The sequence below is a fragment of the Aulonocara stuartgranti genome, assembly GCF_965226115.1.
Source record: "Aulonocara stuartgranti genome assembly, chromosome: 5".
NCBI lineage: Eukaryota > Metazoa > Chordata > Actinopteri > Cichliformes > Cichlidae > Aulonocara > Aulonocara stuartgranti.
The window spans coordinates 10,261,071-10,280,011 of NC_138943.1; the positions used below are offsets into that span (position 1 = coordinate 10,261,071).

Genomic DNA, 18,941 nt, shown 5'->3' on the forward strand with positions numbered 1-18,941 from the left:
ATGCGTAAGTATCTCTAAAACAAGGCCTATGTCGAAGGTAGCGTATTGAGCAAAATAATTGAACTGTGATATAAATGAGATCTACAGATTTTGTGTGTGCGACCCCAATTATCATGATGTCACATGATGTGAAGACGGTTAAAATCTCACCTCTCCATCTTCTTCTTTCACCACATACTGAGCCACCTTGAAGGAGCTCAGGTACTCATTCATATTCTGTATCTCTGTGTCTTCAGTGGCATCCTGGCTGCGGTCCAGCAGCTTTGAGATAGCATCATCGTCGTAGTGAATCACACTGCCCTCCTCACCATCTTTGTTATCACCTGTTAATGAGAGGCTTTTACTTAATAACGAGCGGAGGCGCTTTTGAGTAGAGGAAAGTGTGTAAGCTTAAAAATGCTGATAGAAATCTACACAAAAAGGTCTCTAGCACAGGAATATCTGTGAATAGACAAACCCCAATAAAAATGGGTGTGCTTTTGTTCAATCCATAACAGAAACACACGTCAGTATACACATAGACAGACCCATTGTTCGTGCTGCTTCCATTTCATCTTTAAAAAGCTCCTCAGTTCCAAACTTTAGGATGTCATCCAGTTCTTGTTTGGACATGGAGCCCATTTTGGAGCCCAGGCCAGGGCGCACCACCAGGTGAGTCAGCATCATTTTCCTTTTGGCCACTTGGGTGATTCGCTCCTCCACTGAGCCTCGAGTCACAAACCGGTAGATCATCACTTTCTTGTTTTGGCCTATACGGTGCGCTCTGCTAAATGCCTGTAACAAAGAGGAAGATACAAGGCATGACACTGGAGTGAAGAGGTGAAATTAAAGAGATGGTTTTTCACTTGAGAATTAAAGCTCAACTTGTTACAAATTACAAATAAATAAATAATAATAATAATTCAATATTAAAATATTCTATGTGGAGTCAGTACTTGGATGTCATTGTGAGGATTCCAGTCAGAGTCGTAGATGATGACAGTATCTGCGCTCGCCAGGTTGATGCCAAGGCCTCCAGCTCGTGTTGAAAGCAAGAAGCAGAACTGCTGCGCGCCTGGTGCTGTGACATAAAACAGAGCAGCGAGTTGCTTTGTGTGTTTAAGAGTGTGTGAGTAAGTGAAAGCCAGACTGAGACAAATGTGCAAGTGCACAAAAAAAAACAACCCTCACCATTGAAGCGGTCAATGGCTTCCTGCCTTAGACCTCCAGTAATCCCCCCATCAATACGTTCATATTTATAACCCTCAAACTCAAGAAAGTCCTCGAGCAGATCCAGCATCTTTGTCATCTGTAAACACAATGTTGGACCTTACAGCTAAAAAACCTGAAATTGTCTTTGATGTCATTCATCACATAAAACTGCCATCGCACAGAAATGGCTAAAATATAGACAGACTCTGACACATACATTTATTTGAGTGTTACCTGAGAGAAAATGAGAACTCTGTGTCCTTCATCTTTGAGCTTTTTTAGCATTTTCTGAAGCAGCGTCAGTTTTCCTGAGGACTTCACCAGTAGGTTGCCATCATAAGAGCCATTGGGTAAAACAGGAGCCTCCTTCAAGATAAAACAATCAATGCCAGGATGGAGATTAGCTCGAGAATCATTGCTTGCTACAGTATCTCTGAATAACATGCTAAACCGAACTCAGAAAAAGGGGCAGTTTTCTAGTTTTCTGTGTTGGTTGATATAAGTCATCTGTACTCTGAAATAAAACAAATAAAGTAAATCTGCCTTACCACAGCGGCCACAGGGAACAGGTAAGGGTGGTTGCAGCACTTTTTCAGGTCCATCATAATGTTGAGGAGGGACACCTGGTTCCCTCCACCTTTGGAGTTCAAAGCCTCGAAGTTTCGTGTCAAGATAAACTTGTAATATTTCCTGCAGGTTAGAGGTCAGATAGAGTCAGGAGAAGAAATGAAAATCACAATCAATTATTTGCCCATGCTTCCTTCAACACGGTTATGCTTATTTTTTTCAGGCTTACTTCTGCATGGGGCTAAGCTCCACTCTGACAATCAGCTCTGTCTTTGCAGGCATATTCTTGAAGACATCAGCTTTCAGCCTCCTGAGCATGTGAGGTCCCAGCAGGTCGTGGAGCTTTTTGATCTGATCCTCTTTAGAGATATCAGCAAACTCCTCCAGGAAGCCTTCCAGGTTACTGCAGGTCACAATGAAATGAAATTATATTTTTTAAAAAAAGCCTATTTCTTAATTTAAATGTATTTTATTTAAAACAAGAGATCTATCTATTTTTGCTCCAGTACAATGTGCTGACTTAAAACTGCTTGAAAATGGATGCTGATAGTCTTACTCATCACAAAATGTAAAAGTGTTTTGGTCAGTTAGCTGTGCCTGTGATGTTGGAAATGTATAAAATTTGTCATTCTGGAGTTTTAAATGGACAAGACTCATTACTGGGCTGAACTTATGAGATAATAAGGAGGATCAGTCATAAAATCGATACCAATTTACCTGAGCTGCACAGAAACTGAGTCTATACGGGCAAAAAAATATTAGATGATGGTGAATTTTCATTGGCTTTAGAAAACTATTAAAAAAGACTTAAAATCAGTTTATACACAATTATTTATAATGAAGTTATTTACATTCACTTTCTTCCTGTTTGTATTTTTTATTGTTCATAACATTATATATATCATAATTTAATGCATGAAATCCATGAGAAAAAAAGGTAGGAAATTATATACGATAGAAAAGAGACAGCACATACTTGAAGCGCTCTGGGGTGAGGAAGTTAAGGAGGTGGAACAGCTCTTCTAGGTTGTTTTGAAGAGGAGTTCCAGTGAGCAGCAGCTTGTAGTAGATCTTATACCCATTGAGAATTCTGAAAAACTGAACATGAGAGATTGTGCAAGATGATGAAAGTCAATGCCATATGAAGAGATGTACACCCTACTCTACTCATCCTTCTCATGCATTTTTCTTTTTCTGTTAAAAGGATGCTGTTTCTGCTTCCAAAGCATATGATAGGATATATCTCAGTGCAGGCGGTGCAGCTTTACCTTTGATTGGTTGTTTTTTAATCTGTGGGCCTCATCTACCACCAGACAGGCCCAGGTGACAGAGCTCAGAATGGCTTGATCTATAGTAATCAGCTCATAAGATGTCAGCAGCACATGGAACTTGATAGGAGTGTCTTTCTGCAAGGGAGCAGATTGGATGGTAGATACGATGATTTAGTATGTGCTGCATGTAATAGGCATAAAATGAATTAAAAACAAAGTAAAATTATCATTTATTTCATCACCTGCGGCTTCAAAAAGTATGCACTTGAAAAACAGTATTTTGACCTGGTGAGAAAAACATGGATGAGCATGGGGTACACTACCTTCATACGGAACACCTTCCGCCCTGATTTTACTGCACTGTCTTCAAAGGTGAACTCGTTCTCCCTGATGATTGCCCTGCTGTCTTTGTCTCCAGTGTATGTCACCACATAGAAATCTGGAGCCCACATCTCAAATTCTCTCTCCCAGTTAATGATAGTGGAAAGGGGTGCGCTCACCAAGAAAGGTCCTTTGGAATGACCCTGACAGAGACAGGAGACATTAGGTTACTTCCCCATAAAATACATCACCCGAAGAAGAACTCAGTTCATCATTTTACTTTTTACGCACAATATTATTAGCTCTAAGTTTATATTCCCATTTATATTACTAACAGGTGCTTTATGAATTACACCCACAGAACCAAAATGTGATCTATGCAATGCAATATGGAAAAGACAAAAGAGGACAGTCTTTCAGTCTTACCTCCTTATACAGCGAGTAGAGAAACACTATCGTCTGCACCGTCTTTCCCAGGCCCATTTCATCAGCCAGGATCGTATCTGTGCCCTGAGCCCAGGAGAACCTCAACCAGTTCAGGCCTTCCAGCTGGTACGGATGTAGCGTTCCCCCAGTGGCATTAATGTACCATGGTTGGTGCTCAAACTTGATGGTGGGCTGATAATAGAAATAGGAGGCAGAATCTTGTAAGAGTCTTTCGGAAGGTCTTTCAATGCTTTTTTATTTTGTTACTTTGGCTCTCATTTCCAGTCCAGATCTTGTAGTTTTTGAACAACTTAATATCAACCTATGAATCATTTAAGCATAAAAAACATTAGCATAAACATAAGAAAACTTAGCAAAGGACAAATCTGAAATTTTATCTTTATGGGCTTCATTACAAGCAATCTGTCACAAAAACCCATAATTTGCCTTTAAAAAATGAACAGTTGGACAAAACAAGAAGCGGGAGACCTAAAAAACTACCAACAGCAGATGAACAGTATCTAAAAGTCATGTCCTTATGAAACATGAAAAGATCCAGGAAAACATGAGATAAGATGTGAGAGATGCATCTGGTGCTTCACCATGTAAAACATGGTTTGATCTTGTCAAAACTGCTGAAATTATGAATGCAGAAAAGTTCCATAAGATTTTGATCCAACATGCAATGCCATTTTAAAGCATCACAAACACACTCTCAGTGCAGTAAAAGCATACCTGAATAGAAAAATACACAATAGAAAACTATCAGTTTTGGATTGGCCTCCCCAGAGCCTGGATTTCAACATTACTGAAACTGTGTGGGATCCTCTTGACAAAGAACTGAACAGAACACAGTCAACATCCAAAGAAGAGCTTTGAATGTCCTTCAAGAGGCCTGGAGAACTATCCCTGAATTATCCTTAAAGAAATTATATGAAGGATTGCCTAAGAGAGTTCAGGCTGTCCGGAAGAATGAAGGTGTTCATATCAAGCGAATTAAATTTGTAAAAACTTTGGCTTTGACTTTTACTCTGTATTTCCATTTAGCCCATATTTCGTAGCACCTATATACCATTTTCCAAGCAAAATGCAAAGAAATGAGGGGTGACTCATAACTTTTTCACAGTACTGTATATGTGCAGTTTAAATATAGACTCTAGAATAATCAGCCACGATAAATTGTGGCTTTAGATCGAGAGCATTACTTTTGAAATGTTTGCTGCAAAAACCTGCTGCAGGCAATCACAGTTCAGTTGGCAGAAGTGGGCCCAAATATCCAAACTTACATCTATGATTGGGGCATCAGGAGGGACTTCTCTCTTTGGATGGTCATCTTTTAGTTTCTTGCCTTTCCTCACCACAAGAGGGCGCTGATCCTCTCCTAAAATTTGCTCTCTGAGGAAAAGGAAAAAAAATTATAACGAAGCAACAATTTCATGTCACAACAAATGACTCTAATGGTTGTCACAGACAGAGGGCGAGGATGAAGGGAAACAGCAGCAGATGTAGGCATATGCTTTTGTTTACTTTTGTGTGCAGGGGATTTCTGTGTTCTCACTGTCATCTTCCCACTGTGAGAAAGCTACTTGAAAAAGGTACAAAACACAGTTAACTAACCTGTGATCCCAGTAAGAAGCTTTATGACTTTCATAATCTGGGATGTCGAAATCATCCACCTCCCAGGTGCACTGGTCGTAGGGCAGGTCTCTCCACTTGATCAAGTAGTGCACATCACCATCTTTATCAAAACTACAAAGCAGAAAACAGCTGCAGGTTTTATAAATTTATCACACTGATCATTAAACAGACACTGAAAAACAACTTGATATGAGACCGCCATATGGAAGATGTTTCTTTCTGATCATTTAACTGTTATACAGATATATTGTGAAATGTTAAAAGCAATAATTAGAATATCTGGTCTATAAAATGTATGGTATTTTAAATACATCCTGAAAACCCTGATCTGAGAGTCTGTGTGAGCAGCTACCTATGATTGATTATCCGGTGGATAACCATCCACTCTGGTTTAATGCCATAACGGTAGAAGCGCTCCTCCATCGCAGCATACTGGGGATCTTTGCTCTTTCTCTTCTCACTGTTGAGCTCCTCCTCTCCGGAGCCGTAGTCATATGGCGGGGGCTCGTCCATGTCGTTCTTACGCTGATAGTTCCGGTACATGACCGTGTGGTACAGCTCCAACTGCACAACCAGCAACAAAGCAAAACTATTGGTTTTGTAAGTTTCCTTCAAGCACCTCCTTGAGCAAAGTAGGTACAAAAATGCAATATATTATTTTCCATCTGTAACAATGAAACTGACTTAATTAGTTACAAAAAACCCAGACTGATATTAATAAAGAAAAAGTTCGTGTAAAATAAATTAGGTGCTTTGTCGAGCATTTGAAGGAAAACTTCTCCATGAAAAACTGAAAAATAGATTTCATGTAACATTGTGTTTTTCTAATATTATATTAAAAAGTAATAGATCATCCAGTAAAATCCTCCCTTGGCTCCTTCGGTTTGTTCTATATTTAACAAAGAGAACACTTTGGCCAAGAAGAGCAGAAATGTTAATTTGAGACTGGACTGACTTCTGGCATCTCACCTGCAGTTCGCTGACCCAGGAGCAGTGCCAGTACGAAAGGCCAGCCCACTTAACAAAGAACTCCCTCTCTGGGCGGCCCTTGAGCGGGGGGTTGGTGAGCGGATCTGTTGGCTTGCCATCAGGTCCTGTAGGTGGTTCGGCTGGCAGCGGAGCTTCTCCCCACGTCCAGTGCATAATCTTTTGTACTTTTCCTTTAAGGGGAGGGCACTGCAAGGAAAAAGTAAGGTTCTGTCACACACACAGCTCTTCTTAGCTTCTGACTGAGTAACAATAATGAGTTTCTGTAAAAATATGAAGATGAATATGAAAGTCTTTGACAAGCAATCACCCTCCTAAAGGAGACATATTTCACATTAACATCAACAAGCTAATGTGGCTGAAACTGCTGTAGGTGTGCACACTTATCAAAGTGAAAGAGGTCACCCTTTATCTGCTCTGGCTCTCTAACAATGTATATTTATGCATCATTCAATTATGTATCAGTGACAGCGCTCTGGTAATTAAAATCAACATGATGTAAATGTGTCACGTTTGTAAACAACAAAGAGAAAAGACAAGACTGAAAAACAAAATAATTTGAACAAAATCACCAAAGAAAATCCATCCATTCCCTTTCGGGGTCGCTGGAGCCTATCCCAGCTGTCATAGGGCGAGAGGCAGGGTACACCCTGGACAGGTCACCAGTCTGTCGCAGGGCCAACACACGGGGACAGACAACCATTCGCACTCACATTTACACCTAGTGGCAATTCGGATTATCCAATTAACCTATCCCCACAAGCTGCATGTCTTTGGACGGTGGGAGGAAGCCAGAGTACCCGGAGGGAACCCACACAAACACGTGGAGAACATGCAAACTCCACACAGAAAGATGGTGGAATTGAACTCGGAACCGTCTTGCTGTGCGGCAACAGTGCTAACCACCGTGCCACCGTGCTGCCACCAAAGCAAATGTTAAACTAAATATCGTTGTGCACATATACAATTGAGGTTTACTTACACTCATCATGGAGATGAATGTCATGCAAATTTTGGGCTTTTAATGATTTTTTTTAACTGCTCTTTTTCCAGGATGAATGATGAATGAATTGATAGCATACATCTTTATTGACTTTAAAACAATAAGATTTTGGTGCACAAGTTTGTATTTATTTTCAATTTTCTCTAATGCACACAGGGTCAAAAGTATGACAACAGTTCTTTGAAATGGATACAGTCGGTTAAGATTGAACTTCTGGAAAGGGCTTCCTAAAACACAGACCTCGACACTATTGAAAATTTGTGAAGTAGGCTTAAAAACGGGGTACTTTCAAGGAAACCAACCAATTAACTTTACCAATTCTGCCAAGAAGAGTTGTCAAATATCCAGCCAGAATTATGCCATAGGTTTGTTTATGACTACCAAAAGTGTCCTCTCAAGATGCAACTTGCTAAGAAAAGTTTATCCACATATCATTGAGAGTATATGGATATATTAGAAACTACAAGAACTGTGTGGATTATAGTAAATCTAAAATAAATCAAACTTGTGCACTCAGTTCTTGTTTAAAATCATTAAGAGTGTATGCTGTACAACCATTTATGCTGAAAAAAAAAACCAGTTCAGAAATCCCAAAGTCCCATTAATAGCATTCATGTCCATCATGAGTGTATGTAAAATGTCCAGTTGTTCTGACTACAACATTTTCATGAACCTATGCCTAATTATTAGCCATTTTAAACAAAATAATATCAAATACTACGGCGACTGAGATGAACTTACCATACAGCGCGGACATAACCACTCCCCATTTGGTATCTCGGGAAGCGGCGGGTTGAGGCAGTGGATATGGTAGGATGATGGGCAGGTATCGCAACACAGCAGCTCTCCTCCATCTTTACAAACTCTGCAAAACTCCATGTGGTCATCCTCTTCCTCACCTGGAGCCTCCTCCTCATCTTCATCTTCATCTTTGGCCTCCCACTGGATTCCCTCCTTCTCCTAGAGGACACAGTTGATGTGGGCATGTTAGGGAGTAAAACTAAGCATACATATTCAGTTTAACTCTGACTATGTCAATTTTTCAGACATAGAGATATTCGCAGAAAGTAAAGTTAAGATAACAAACATCGTAAACACTGACAGTCCAGTTGTTCTTAATTGCGTGATTTCTTGGCTGTTTTTGTGCACAGTCGGGAACAGTTTGTTTGCAGCTTATACACAAAACCTGCTCACAAAGTCAAAAATTCCTCTTAATAGTCACACAGCCTACAGTCTTTAAATGCTGATCACAAACACTGCTGCACGTTAAGGCAGAAGTCAACTAACATCGTAAGAATAAAAAGCCATTAAAAACAAAATAATAAAAATAACCTGAATGACTCCTGTCAGCACTAATTGTCTAATATCTGAGGTAATGAAGGATTTTAATCTGTTTGTTCTACACTGGGTACAAAGTAACAGTGACCTGAGAGCAACTTCCTGAACTCAGATGGCAAAACATATTCAGGATGTCACCAAAAATAACTCTCATGAATCCAACTTGGGCAGTCACCACCTTACAAAATGTGTCAGTCTGCTCAAACTAATGTACTTACACAGTGTGGACAGCTCCATTTTCCCTCTGGGGCCTTCTCCAGCTCAGGGTCCAGACAGACCAGGTGGTAAGCTCTGGGACAGGTGTCGCACAGGATGATCTCTCCACCCTGCTGGCAAACCTCACAGTAGTCTTGGTGGTCTGTCTCATAGCCATCACCGTCCTCCTCTGGAGAAGGTTACAGAACAATTAAACCTGGGCAGTTCCCTCATATAGAAAGCCACATAGATATGGATGCATAGATAAATGCAAGATAATTACACATTAGAATCCTCTATATAAAAAAATATCTTAATGAGTATAAGCACACTAGCTGCTGTGGAAGACCATCTGCCTTTAGAAAGCATTCCCAGAATAAATAAAGCTTAAAAAAATACATTTTAATTTACTCATTACCCAAAATCAAACAGTCTGGTTCTGAGGGATTTCAATGGGATTTTAGAGGGAAAAACACACCACAGAGCATGGCAAGAGTAGACAGTAAACATACTTTTCCTTTTTTTCCGCCCACGTCGGGCCTTTTTCTTGGTGGCGGCCCCCGAGGTATCAGAAAGCACAGAGGCACTGTGGATGCTGATGTCATCAAAGTCTGACTCCTCTAGGAAGTCCTCCTCACTCTAGAAAAGCAAACACAGAAACTAAGGAGCGCAGAGCTACAGAAAGAATTAAGATAAACCAACTTTCACAATAAGTGCTGCAAACAGGCCGGTGGCTTTGATGTCGTTCAAGGGAAAGCTGAGGGAAAAGGGTTCTGCAAGACATACCGAGGATGCTTTCTTCTTCTTCCCACTTTGGCCCGACTTTGATTTGGTCTTCTTCGGCTTGGGCTTCTTCTTCACTTCTTTCACAGTCTTACTTCTCTTTCTAACTCCTGGTCCTGACACACACAGAGTCAGTCGTGAGATCTGTTAATCAGATGGCATTCTTGCTATCGTTTCTTAAAAATGATCTCGCTTTTTATTAGGTCTTACCCTTTCCCTCTTTGGTTTTGGCTTTTTTGATCGGCCCCAGCTGAGAGCTCAGCTGGCTGCTGCTGACAGACGTTGGCTGTGCCACAGTAACCGTTTCCACTGCAGCAGCCACAGCGGCGGCCACAGCGGTGGCAGATGCACCTTTGAACGGGTTGTTGGCACTGAACTCCCGCCACTTGGCCCCTAACACTGTCATCATCTTTGACATGGGAATCTTCGGGTTCTTCTTGGCAATGAGAGGCCTGAATAAAACCAGGGGGAGATGAAACAACAATGGCAGCTTTATTATGTCACACTTCATTCCTGTTAATAGAAGCTCTGCTTCCCACAGCACTGGAGGGAACTGGGTCTTGATTTGCTGACACTCCACTGCCCCTTAAGTTTTATTCTCCCTGCTTTGCAGTGTGCATGTCATGTTTGCGATTTGTCAGGCAACAGCTTGAGGTTTGGCACGCTGGCCTGTGAAAGATAGTGGGTCAGAGCACCGAGTCCCAGAGCCTCCTGGCTGTCACAGGCATCCAGTAAGCAGCTGACTACACACAGGGGGCACTGCAGGAGCTCATGCTCCACTTTGTCAGAGCAGAAGCTTAGCCGAGCCAGACAGCCCCAGGTGAGACAGACTCTTTATACCAACAGCCGAGCTTTCTAGCTCAAACAAAAAGAGCAGTGTTTGCTCGTCACAACACAGTCTAGTCTCACAGTGGAGTTTTGCTGGAAGACTCTCAGAGAATGACTTTGACAGTCCAGAGAAACTGAGGCAAAACAAAGCACTTTAACACAATGAAAGATCATCCAGACAAAATTAGATGCTTGCCTGAGGAACTGGCTGAAAGCCTTGTAGTTGGTTATGGTTTTATAGTCATCCTCAGTGAAGCCATACTGAACATCTTCAAGACCCCATTCGTGCATCAGCTGGCTCGATGATTTGGGCTCCTGGGGGTGTACAGATAACAGATCAACGCACATATGTTAATGATGTTTAATACATGAAATGTGAACATTAAAGTTATTTTAATCTTTTACCCTTCCACATCCACAAACAAAGCATTACACGCCATGTTTTCACGGTCTTTCGGTATCAGACACTATTTTTTTTTTCAAAGCAAGCCTATAATTATGATAACTATGCTAAAAAGTTAAACACCTTCCCCGACTTCATCTACCATTAGTCAATTGAGACTTAATATTAAATTTAGTCTTGGCATCATTACGTTTTTTCATTATCGTCAGATTACTGTATAAAGAAACGGTCACTTATTTTGATAAATGTGATTTTTACACATGCAGTACCCCCCTGAACTTCTCTAGAGATTAGCTGACAAAGGTGAGAGAAATGCAAATGTGCATTACAAAGGGATCAGACTCTAAACGCTCTTTAACCTGCCGGTTTCCTCCATTTGCACATGTGAGAACAGCAGGTAATTGTCCAGCAAATTCACAGTCCAGCTCCCTGCATATTTCACCCGGGCAGCTCACTGACCTTAACCAAGTGGAGTTAAAGCATGGAGAACAGGGCTGGTCTTGTGCTGTGTGATAACAACTTTGGACAATTTCTGCACACATTACCTAGAGCCCCCTACAGATTTTAATGTTCATTTGAAACACAGTCATGTCAGCATCATGAACATACACTTACTTTCATGTTACCATCATCGTCGTCATCATCGTCATCCTCTTCATCTCTCTTCTTCTTTCTGGGCTTTTTCTCTTTCTTCTCCTTGGGTTTCTTCTTCTTCTTCTTGGTGGGACCATACATGCTGCTCTCACTTTCGGAGCCGATTTCCGGACGTTCCCGTTCCTCCTCCACCTCTGAAATCTCTTCCAGGTCACTGTCAAGTCGTGCCTGAATTGTTCCCTGGAGGATTTTGAGAAGGTAAAAAAAACCCCATTACATATACACCAACAACCAGCATGTTGTTTAATTGTGCAAAGGTTAATATGTCACTCTTTCTCAGTCTCAATCTGGCATCTTTACAGGCTGAAAGTATATTTTAGTATATTTGGATTTATATTTTTACTAAATGAAAATGTTGTCTAAGCTATTTCTTTGATGTAGTGTAGAGCTTCTGCCAAGCAGCTATTTTTATAAATGTAAACACGTAGAATCTGGCTTTGAATCTCGCTTCAGCTCTGTACCTAAGGGCGCGAGCGTGACTGACTAAAGCTGCCATCAAAGCCAGATTCCTGAGACACAACTAGATTCCAGGTTTGGATTTTACAAACAGCAGGACAAAAGAAATCTAGGCGCAATCTTCTGAGACCCAATTTTATATCTAGCGCTAAAAAGGTGGGGATAAATAAAATACTAAACTTGATAAAGCAAATAAGCATGACATTAATTTTGCCAGGGTGAGGGATTAGAGCTCCCACAGAGGCCACCCACTCTAAAAACATATTCTGTGAATGCACTTTAAAGCAGTTTAGATAAAAGCTACCACTTGATGGCATTTGCATAAATTAAATTACATCACTCGAAAGTGTCGCTGCCTTGCTAATATGATAACTCTTCTGCCTGTGATGAAATATTTAAATTAGTACAAGTAAGCAGTGACTTGATGAAGAGTCAAGGCGGCTGCATGGTCACCTTTTAAATGTGCTTTTACATGAAATGAAAACCCAGAAAAAGAGCACTTCAGGTACCCAAGCCAATCAGAGCTCAGAGTTAATCTGTAGCCTGAGTTGCATCCTACTGGTTTAATATGAGACATCTGGAAGGCTGTATGGATTTAACAGTTAACAGGTGTTGTTTGTGTGACCAAGAGTGCTGCATATGAACAAATTTGCTAGTGGTTGCTCACGATAGTATGTGCGCATGAGTAAGCGAGAGAGGGAAAGTGTGCTGTTTCTCTCATCATGCACATGCCACCTAATTATTTGTGTTTGAATGTGGTAGGCCTGTGGAAGTTTCCATTTGTGCCCCTGTCTCTGACTGGGCACGTTCCTGTGAGAGAGCATTTTTGTGTGTTTGTGGACATGTTGGGGTTTTTTTTGAGCGTGTGTGTGTGGGTGCGCTCATTCTTTGTGAGTGCTTTCCTTTTTAAAAAAAAAAAACAAAACGCTATTTTTGTGAGAGTTCCTCTTCGCGTGTGTTTATGCACATGACTGTATGTGAGAGTGAACTTGTGTGTGCACATGCAGTGGAGCAAAATTAGAGCACAGCAGCTTTGTGCTCTGCTCGCTGCCTGTTGCTCAGCAGGCCTGTGTGGCTCCATGGAGAGACTTGCAGGCGTTTCGCTCTGTAGCGCAGTGGAAAGGCTCACGTTGCCGCAGCGCCCGCCAACCCTACCAGCAGCCTGGCTGTGTTGCCATGGTGACCAAATTTGAGCAGTGTCTGGCTCTCTCTAACTCTCTCTCTCGTTCTCTCTCTTTCTCTCCTCCTCTTACTTTCTCTCCTTTACATCTCATAGCGCTCCTCTCTCACCCCTCCACCCCATTATTTTCTCTCTCACTCTATCTCTTAACTTCTCCCCCTTTCTCTTTCCTCTCTCACTCTTTCTTTCTATCCTGCCACTCACTCCCCCCACCCCCCACACACACTCTATCACAGCAGCAGCCAATGGAACAGCGCCATCCAATCAGACACGTTTGCATAACGAGCTTGTTATGCAGAGGCCTGTGGTTGCAGAGCCAGTGCTCCAGCACCCGTCTAGACAAATCTCATTTATGCATAAGAAGAAGAAGGAGGGAGAGAGAGAGAGAGAGAGAAAGAAAGAAGGAGAGAGAGAGAGTAAATTGAAGATTGTGGATGGGGGATGGGGTGGAGATGGAGGAGCAAAAAGCAAAGAAGCAGAACCACCATTGAGAGCAACTGCAAAGACAAGGTGAAACTGTGCAACAGTCTCTTGGTGGCCCTGAGTTCAATGTTAAACACATATCATAAAAGCAAAGGACACAACAGCACAGCAGCAAAGATGGTGTCTGTTCTTTCAGAGGAAAGAAAATCAGATAAGTGCTGATAACCTAATCAAATTAGATGCTTTCCCATAATGGCTCTGCCTTAGGGAGATTGGAGCGGATGCCACAGAAAATATCGAATGAGCGAAGAAGTGGATGTTCAATAAAATGTAGTGCAACAGGAAAAAAAAAAGAAAACTGCTCTAAGAATTTATTTTATGGTTTCTAAACAATGGCCTCTCCTTTTCTCCAGAAATCAGAAACAGCTCTTTGTTGACTCACAATCCCAGAGAGGATACTGAAGTTATAAAAACAAGAAAGAAGCTCATCTCAAACCGACTGTATTTCAGCAAAATGTGAATGCTACAAGAACCCGCTACTTGGGTTTTTTTTTATTGTGGCCAAAATGCAGCAGTTTCCTCTGCTGCTAAAATGAATTGTTTTCCATAAACCCAGAATTCACTGATTTAACAGATATTTTATTAAAAAGCCCATTAAATATCCTGTCATATCTACACAGCTCTTTGTTTCACTGCAGACTGGAGAAGACGAGTAAACACAGCGCACCTCTCTGTGGCTATCATTCCTCCTGCCAGTAGCTGTGAACTCAGACTGGGATGTGCTACTGACAGTCTCTGACCCCAATTGACTTTTGGCCCCTGTCTGACACCAGCCTTTGGGGAGTAACTGGAAGTGAATTACAGGAGCAATGGTTTCTGAATGGGAGGCAAAAAAAGACACAAATACAGCAAGGTGGGGAGCAAGAAAGCAAGACTGAAAGAAAGCAGCAGCATCGTAATCAAAGCAAAGTGAGGTGATGCATGTGGGAGACAAGAGGAGAGGGAAGAAAAGGAGAATACAGAGCAGTGTCTGTGAGTTAGGGAAAGGAGAGTGTCACAGGGAGCCCCCCGCTTCATTAGCTCAGTGAGACCCAGAGCTTAGTGTTTACCACGAGCAGCCAAAGGGCCGAGTGGCAGCATGGTCAGCCAAACTCCTCACGGTACTGCTGGCATCTCCAGTCAGCGGAGGGGAACATCCTGGCTATGTCACTGACACGGTTACAGCTCGCCAACATGAGCGGGGAGATCACTGGGAATACAGCAAATTCCTGTAATTACTGAATAATAAATATTTCTTTTAGCCTCTGGGCTTTTGAAGAAACAAAACTTTTCCAGAAGTTAAAGGGCTGACTTTATTTGTAGGATGGCCCTTCAAGCAGATCATGAAGTAATGCTGGATCAAATGCATTGTTTGGTAGTGCAAACGGGGTCATTCGTAGACTTATTAGCCCAAAGATAATCATCATCCAAATTTCAGCACTTTTAACCACAAGGTCACTGTATGAATAAAACTGGATCTCTAACCTAAAACTGCTGGTTTCAATACACTCTGCTTGTTTTTTCCCTGCTATACCCTTAGAAAGCTTATTTACGCTTCTTTTGATGGATGCAAATTTGTACAAAGAAAAGTTTCTACATAAAATGGCGTAAAACTGGGTAAAAAGATGTATTTTAGCAACTCTGGAATGACGCACTGCATCTCAGTTTTTCTACTATATTTTTGGTGCTCTAAATACTAGAAAATAAAATGTATTTTTCACCATTATATTCAAGAGAAAGGAAACATGTCTAGAGCCAATATCTACAAAATTGGGCAGGTCATACAAATGAATAAATAGCACTAGAGGCCTGATGAAAAATATGCAAGAACCATCTCTTTAATAATAAATTGAAAATTAAATAATTGATCATTTATAAACAATGTCTCCTCAGAAAATGGAACTGAAATAATATAAAGTACAGTACTGACTTTAGCATCCATCCATTTTCTAAAAAACTGACTAATGAGGGTACACTCTGCACAGGTAACCAGTCAATCACAGTGCTAACGCAGCAAAACAGATAATCACACACTCTTGCATGCCCATGACCCATTTAGAATCATCTATTGACCTAAATCACTTTGATATGAGGAACCCGGCACACCTGAACGAAACACGTGGAGACACAAAGAAAGTGTCCAACCTCCACACAGACAAACCCTGAGCAGAGGGGTTGTAACCTCCTTGCTGTGAAGAAGCAAGCGCTAACCACGACACTACTGTGCAACCTCTTAATGCTGCAATTTTTCCTTATTCTCTAACTGTCTCCTTTAGCCACATGTGACCTATTCAGCAAAAGCAGCAGGCGTTCACCTCATAAGCTGTAAAATTATCAACATCACGCTGGTGTTAATGCTCTGAGCCAATCAAGTCTCAATCCTGCTATCTAAATATTGGAAATTAGAGGCTAGAGGCGAAGGACTGTCAAAACCGCTCTGTCATAACTCTCACTCCCGCTACTGGATAGACATGAACACATTGCCTCTGACCTACAGTCCCTGCCATCAGCACCAGCACCACAGGCACAAATCTACACTCTAAACTGTCGCTTGGAGCCCACAGCTTACACTGGCAGTAACAGTGACAATGCTGCCAACCTCCCCTAAGCCTGAGACAGTCCACTGCCTCTCATTTAGATTACAGAGGCAGTCCAGCAGCCAAAACACACCTTTGATCCAATTGCAGAGACATCAAAAGAGCGATGGTTTGAGAAATAGAGAATGCGGGATATGGCTAGAGCCAAAATGCCTGCCAAGCTGTTGTGTCCGAGGTCTGGACAGATGGTGCTGAATGTGAATTATGCCTTACCTCTTTTTTCCTCTTCTTAACTTTCGGCAGTTTTCCCTCCTTCATCTTTTTGGGCTTCTTCTTTTGTTGTTTGAGGGACTCGTCGTCAGAAAAGAAGCGGTCGAGAGGTGTGAGGGGAACTGTGTTGCGCTCACCTTCGTCATCCTCATCTGAACACGGGGGAAAGGAGAATTATTTGCTTAGTACACTTAAACGACACCGATAATTCAGCTTGTAATAAGACTAAACTGACACATTCAGCCTGACTCGTACATTTTTCTGCCTCAGTGAGTGGTTATTCAATTTTTTGATTTTGTTTGATCAAAGTGAGGATATGAATCTACTCTGAATTAAACACCTTTGAGTTTTGAAATTGGGCAGCAAAACAAGAGATGAAGACGTAACCCCGGGTTCTGGGAAATCGAAATTTCTGACATTTCAGACAAAATGGTTAATCAAAAAGATTAAAAATGAACAATAGATGTTGCAAATATTCATTTGCTGCAGGCTCTACTGTGAAAGCTCACCACGATGAAAAGTCAGTTAGCCTCCTGTGAAAATAACAATGATGAATCAATGTCAGACCAACAGGAGCACTTGGCAAAATCAACCTCATAATCACACATCATTGAGTGTGCATCAACTTTACCCATCAAAACACAAATAAATGGAGTGCGTGCCCTGCCGCTAAATGGGAACTCCCTGGAGGACCACTGAGGTATACTGAGCATATCTTCTGCCTTTAATGCTTGCTGGGACTAAAGGGACCTGCTGCTGGTTGTCAGCTGTACCGCCTCAAAGCTGCTGTGTAAACGTGCTGACTGCTGAGCACAGCAGACTTCGCTGATGCCACAGTGGGTCACAGAGGAGTAAGTAAGGGAGAGAGACAGTCCCAAACAATACATCTCTGTAAAAAGTCACACAGAGAAAATATTGTACACACATGATGCAACTCTAGTGCCCCAAAAAGGTTTATTTAATCTCATTTTCCCAACTGTCTCGCTGTCTCTTCCAGTCTGTCTATCTGCATGTCTCCCGTCTCTCTGTGTCTCACGCAGACAGACTGGAGGGCATGAAATATGCAGCACATGTATCAGAGTCAATCAGCCAACACTAGCCCTGCAGTCTACCACTCCCCTGGGTAGCTGGAGTGAGAGATTGGGGAGGAGGGATTCCTGTGTAGTAGACACACAAACCTCACCAGCCACTTATCCTCTATTTAGCAAAGCTAGCAGGAGGTATTCCACGCATACACATACAGTACACTGATTTCAAAGCCTTAATCAGAGGCAATGTCAAACTCATTGTGCTGTCCTGGCTTCCAGATGAACTGTGTCATCCCTTCCTCAACCCTGATTGGGGGTAACTTGTGCTTTTCTTGGCCAATATTATTATAGGAAATGTGCTGACAGACATTTACTGCCTTGCTACTCATTCCTTCTTTCTTCTTGTCCCACAGACCTTGGTGTTTTTCTTCACTTTCTTTTTTTCTAAATAAAGCCTTGAGTTTATGTATTCAGTAGCTCAAACGGGCAACTCTTTTGTGTCTCAGATGCATGGTTAGCCACCTGCCAGGCAACTTATGACGACAGCACGGCAGAGCCTTACATCTCTCTCAGATGCACAGATGATGACATGGCTCAGGTGCAGATCGAGATGGCTTTGGATTACACAAAGCGTACAGTTCATATCTCTGTGCCCTTGGCTCTGCTTATTGTAAAATAAATCAATCCAACTTGACAGTGGTGATGCGGTGTTACTGATGTGGGGTTTAAATGGTTCGGTGATAAGCACCTAATTCACTTTGAGCAGACTGAGCTGAGTTCTTTTTAGCCATGCTGGTGCTGAAGCTCAAGGTCTGACAATGTCAGCCTCTTGGTTGTTTAACCTCTATGGTTCAGACTAAAATTTCTCAATAACTAGAGAATGGACTGACATGAAATTTGATACAGAAGTTCAAGGTCCCCAGCGGATGAGCCCTACTTTGATGATATTTTCACCATGAGTTCAGTATATGCAGTTTTAAATGAACTATTTCAACTGGTTTATTGTGAGATTTCATACACACATCCACGGCGCATTAATAATGATCTGTTCTTCTGCACTATAATCTAGTCGATTTTTTTAATTTGCAGAAAAAATGGCAGTCATACATTATTTTACTGCTGTACCATTGTGCTTTGTGCGCTCATTACTGTAATTAATGATGGCACTAAACTATATATATATGTTCTAAATATAAAATCTGCCAAACATCAGCCTGTAAGCGCTGTAACTGGGGCCATGTTAGCTTGCTGACGTTTCTTTAACAGAACCACGTGCTGATAACAGATTGTCAGAGAGTCAAATAAAATATTGAACACATGGGTTCTCAGTAATCATTTTTTGTTACACAGGAATGTGTCACAGCAATGCAGCTCCCTGAAACAGCTCTGTGTTTATCACCTGA

The 18,941-nt window shown here is 41.6% G+C and overlaps 1 protein-coding gene across 3 annotated transcripts in view; it reads right to left on the reverse strand.

Moving 5' to 3' along the window:
• Window positions 1–18,941, reverse strand: part of chd5 (chromodomain helicase DNA binding protein 5) — a 36,200-nt gene that overhangs the window by 12,371 nt on the left and 4,888 nt on the right. For all 3 annotated transcript variants that reach the window (XM_082533055.1, XM_082533054.1, XM_082533056.1), the window contains exons 2-24: window positions 16,514–16,662; window positions 11,567–11,785; window positions 10,745–10,863; window positions 9,931–10,172; window positions 9,724–9,836; window positions 9,450–9,576; window positions 8,961–9,127; window positions 8,146–8,364; window positions 6,384–6,590; window positions 5,767–5,978; window positions 5,394–5,525; window positions 5,063–5,171; window positions 3,777–3,968; window positions 3,353–3,553; window positions 3,027–3,164; window positions 2,735–2,856; window positions 1,988–2,161; window positions 1,740–1,881; window positions 1,426–1,557; window positions 1,171–1,288; window positions 936–1,060; window positions 528–774; window positions 151–323 (exon numbers count right to left, since the gene is read on the reverse strand). In XM_082533055.1, the coding sequence (XP_082389181.1) occupies window positions 151–323; window positions 528–774; window positions 936–1,060; window positions 1,171–1,288; window positions 1,426–1,557; window positions 1,740–1,881; window positions 1,988–2,161; window positions 2,735–2,856; window positions 3,027–3,164; window positions 3,353–3,553; window positions 3,777–3,968; window positions 5,063–5,171; window positions 5,394–5,525; window positions 5,767–5,978; window positions 6,384–6,590; window positions 8,146–8,364; window positions 8,961–9,127; window positions 9,450–9,576; window positions 9,724–9,836; window positions 9,931–10,172; window positions 10,745–10,863; window positions 11,567–11,785; window positions 16,514–16,662 (3,779 nt within the window). The remainder of the gene's footprint in view (window positions 1–150; window positions 324–527; window positions 775–935; window positions 1,061–1,170; window positions 1,289–1,425; window positions 1,558–1,739; window positions 1,882–1,987; window positions 2,162–2,734; window positions 2,857–3,026; window positions 3,165–3,352; window positions 3,554–3,776; window positions 3,969–5,062; window positions 5,172–5,393; window positions 5,526–5,766; window positions 5,979–6,383; window positions 6,591–8,145; window positions 8,365–8,960; window positions 9,128–9,449; window positions 9,577–9,723; window positions 9,837–9,930; window positions 10,173–10,744; window positions 10,864–11,566; window positions 11,786–16,513; window positions 16,663–18,941) is intronic.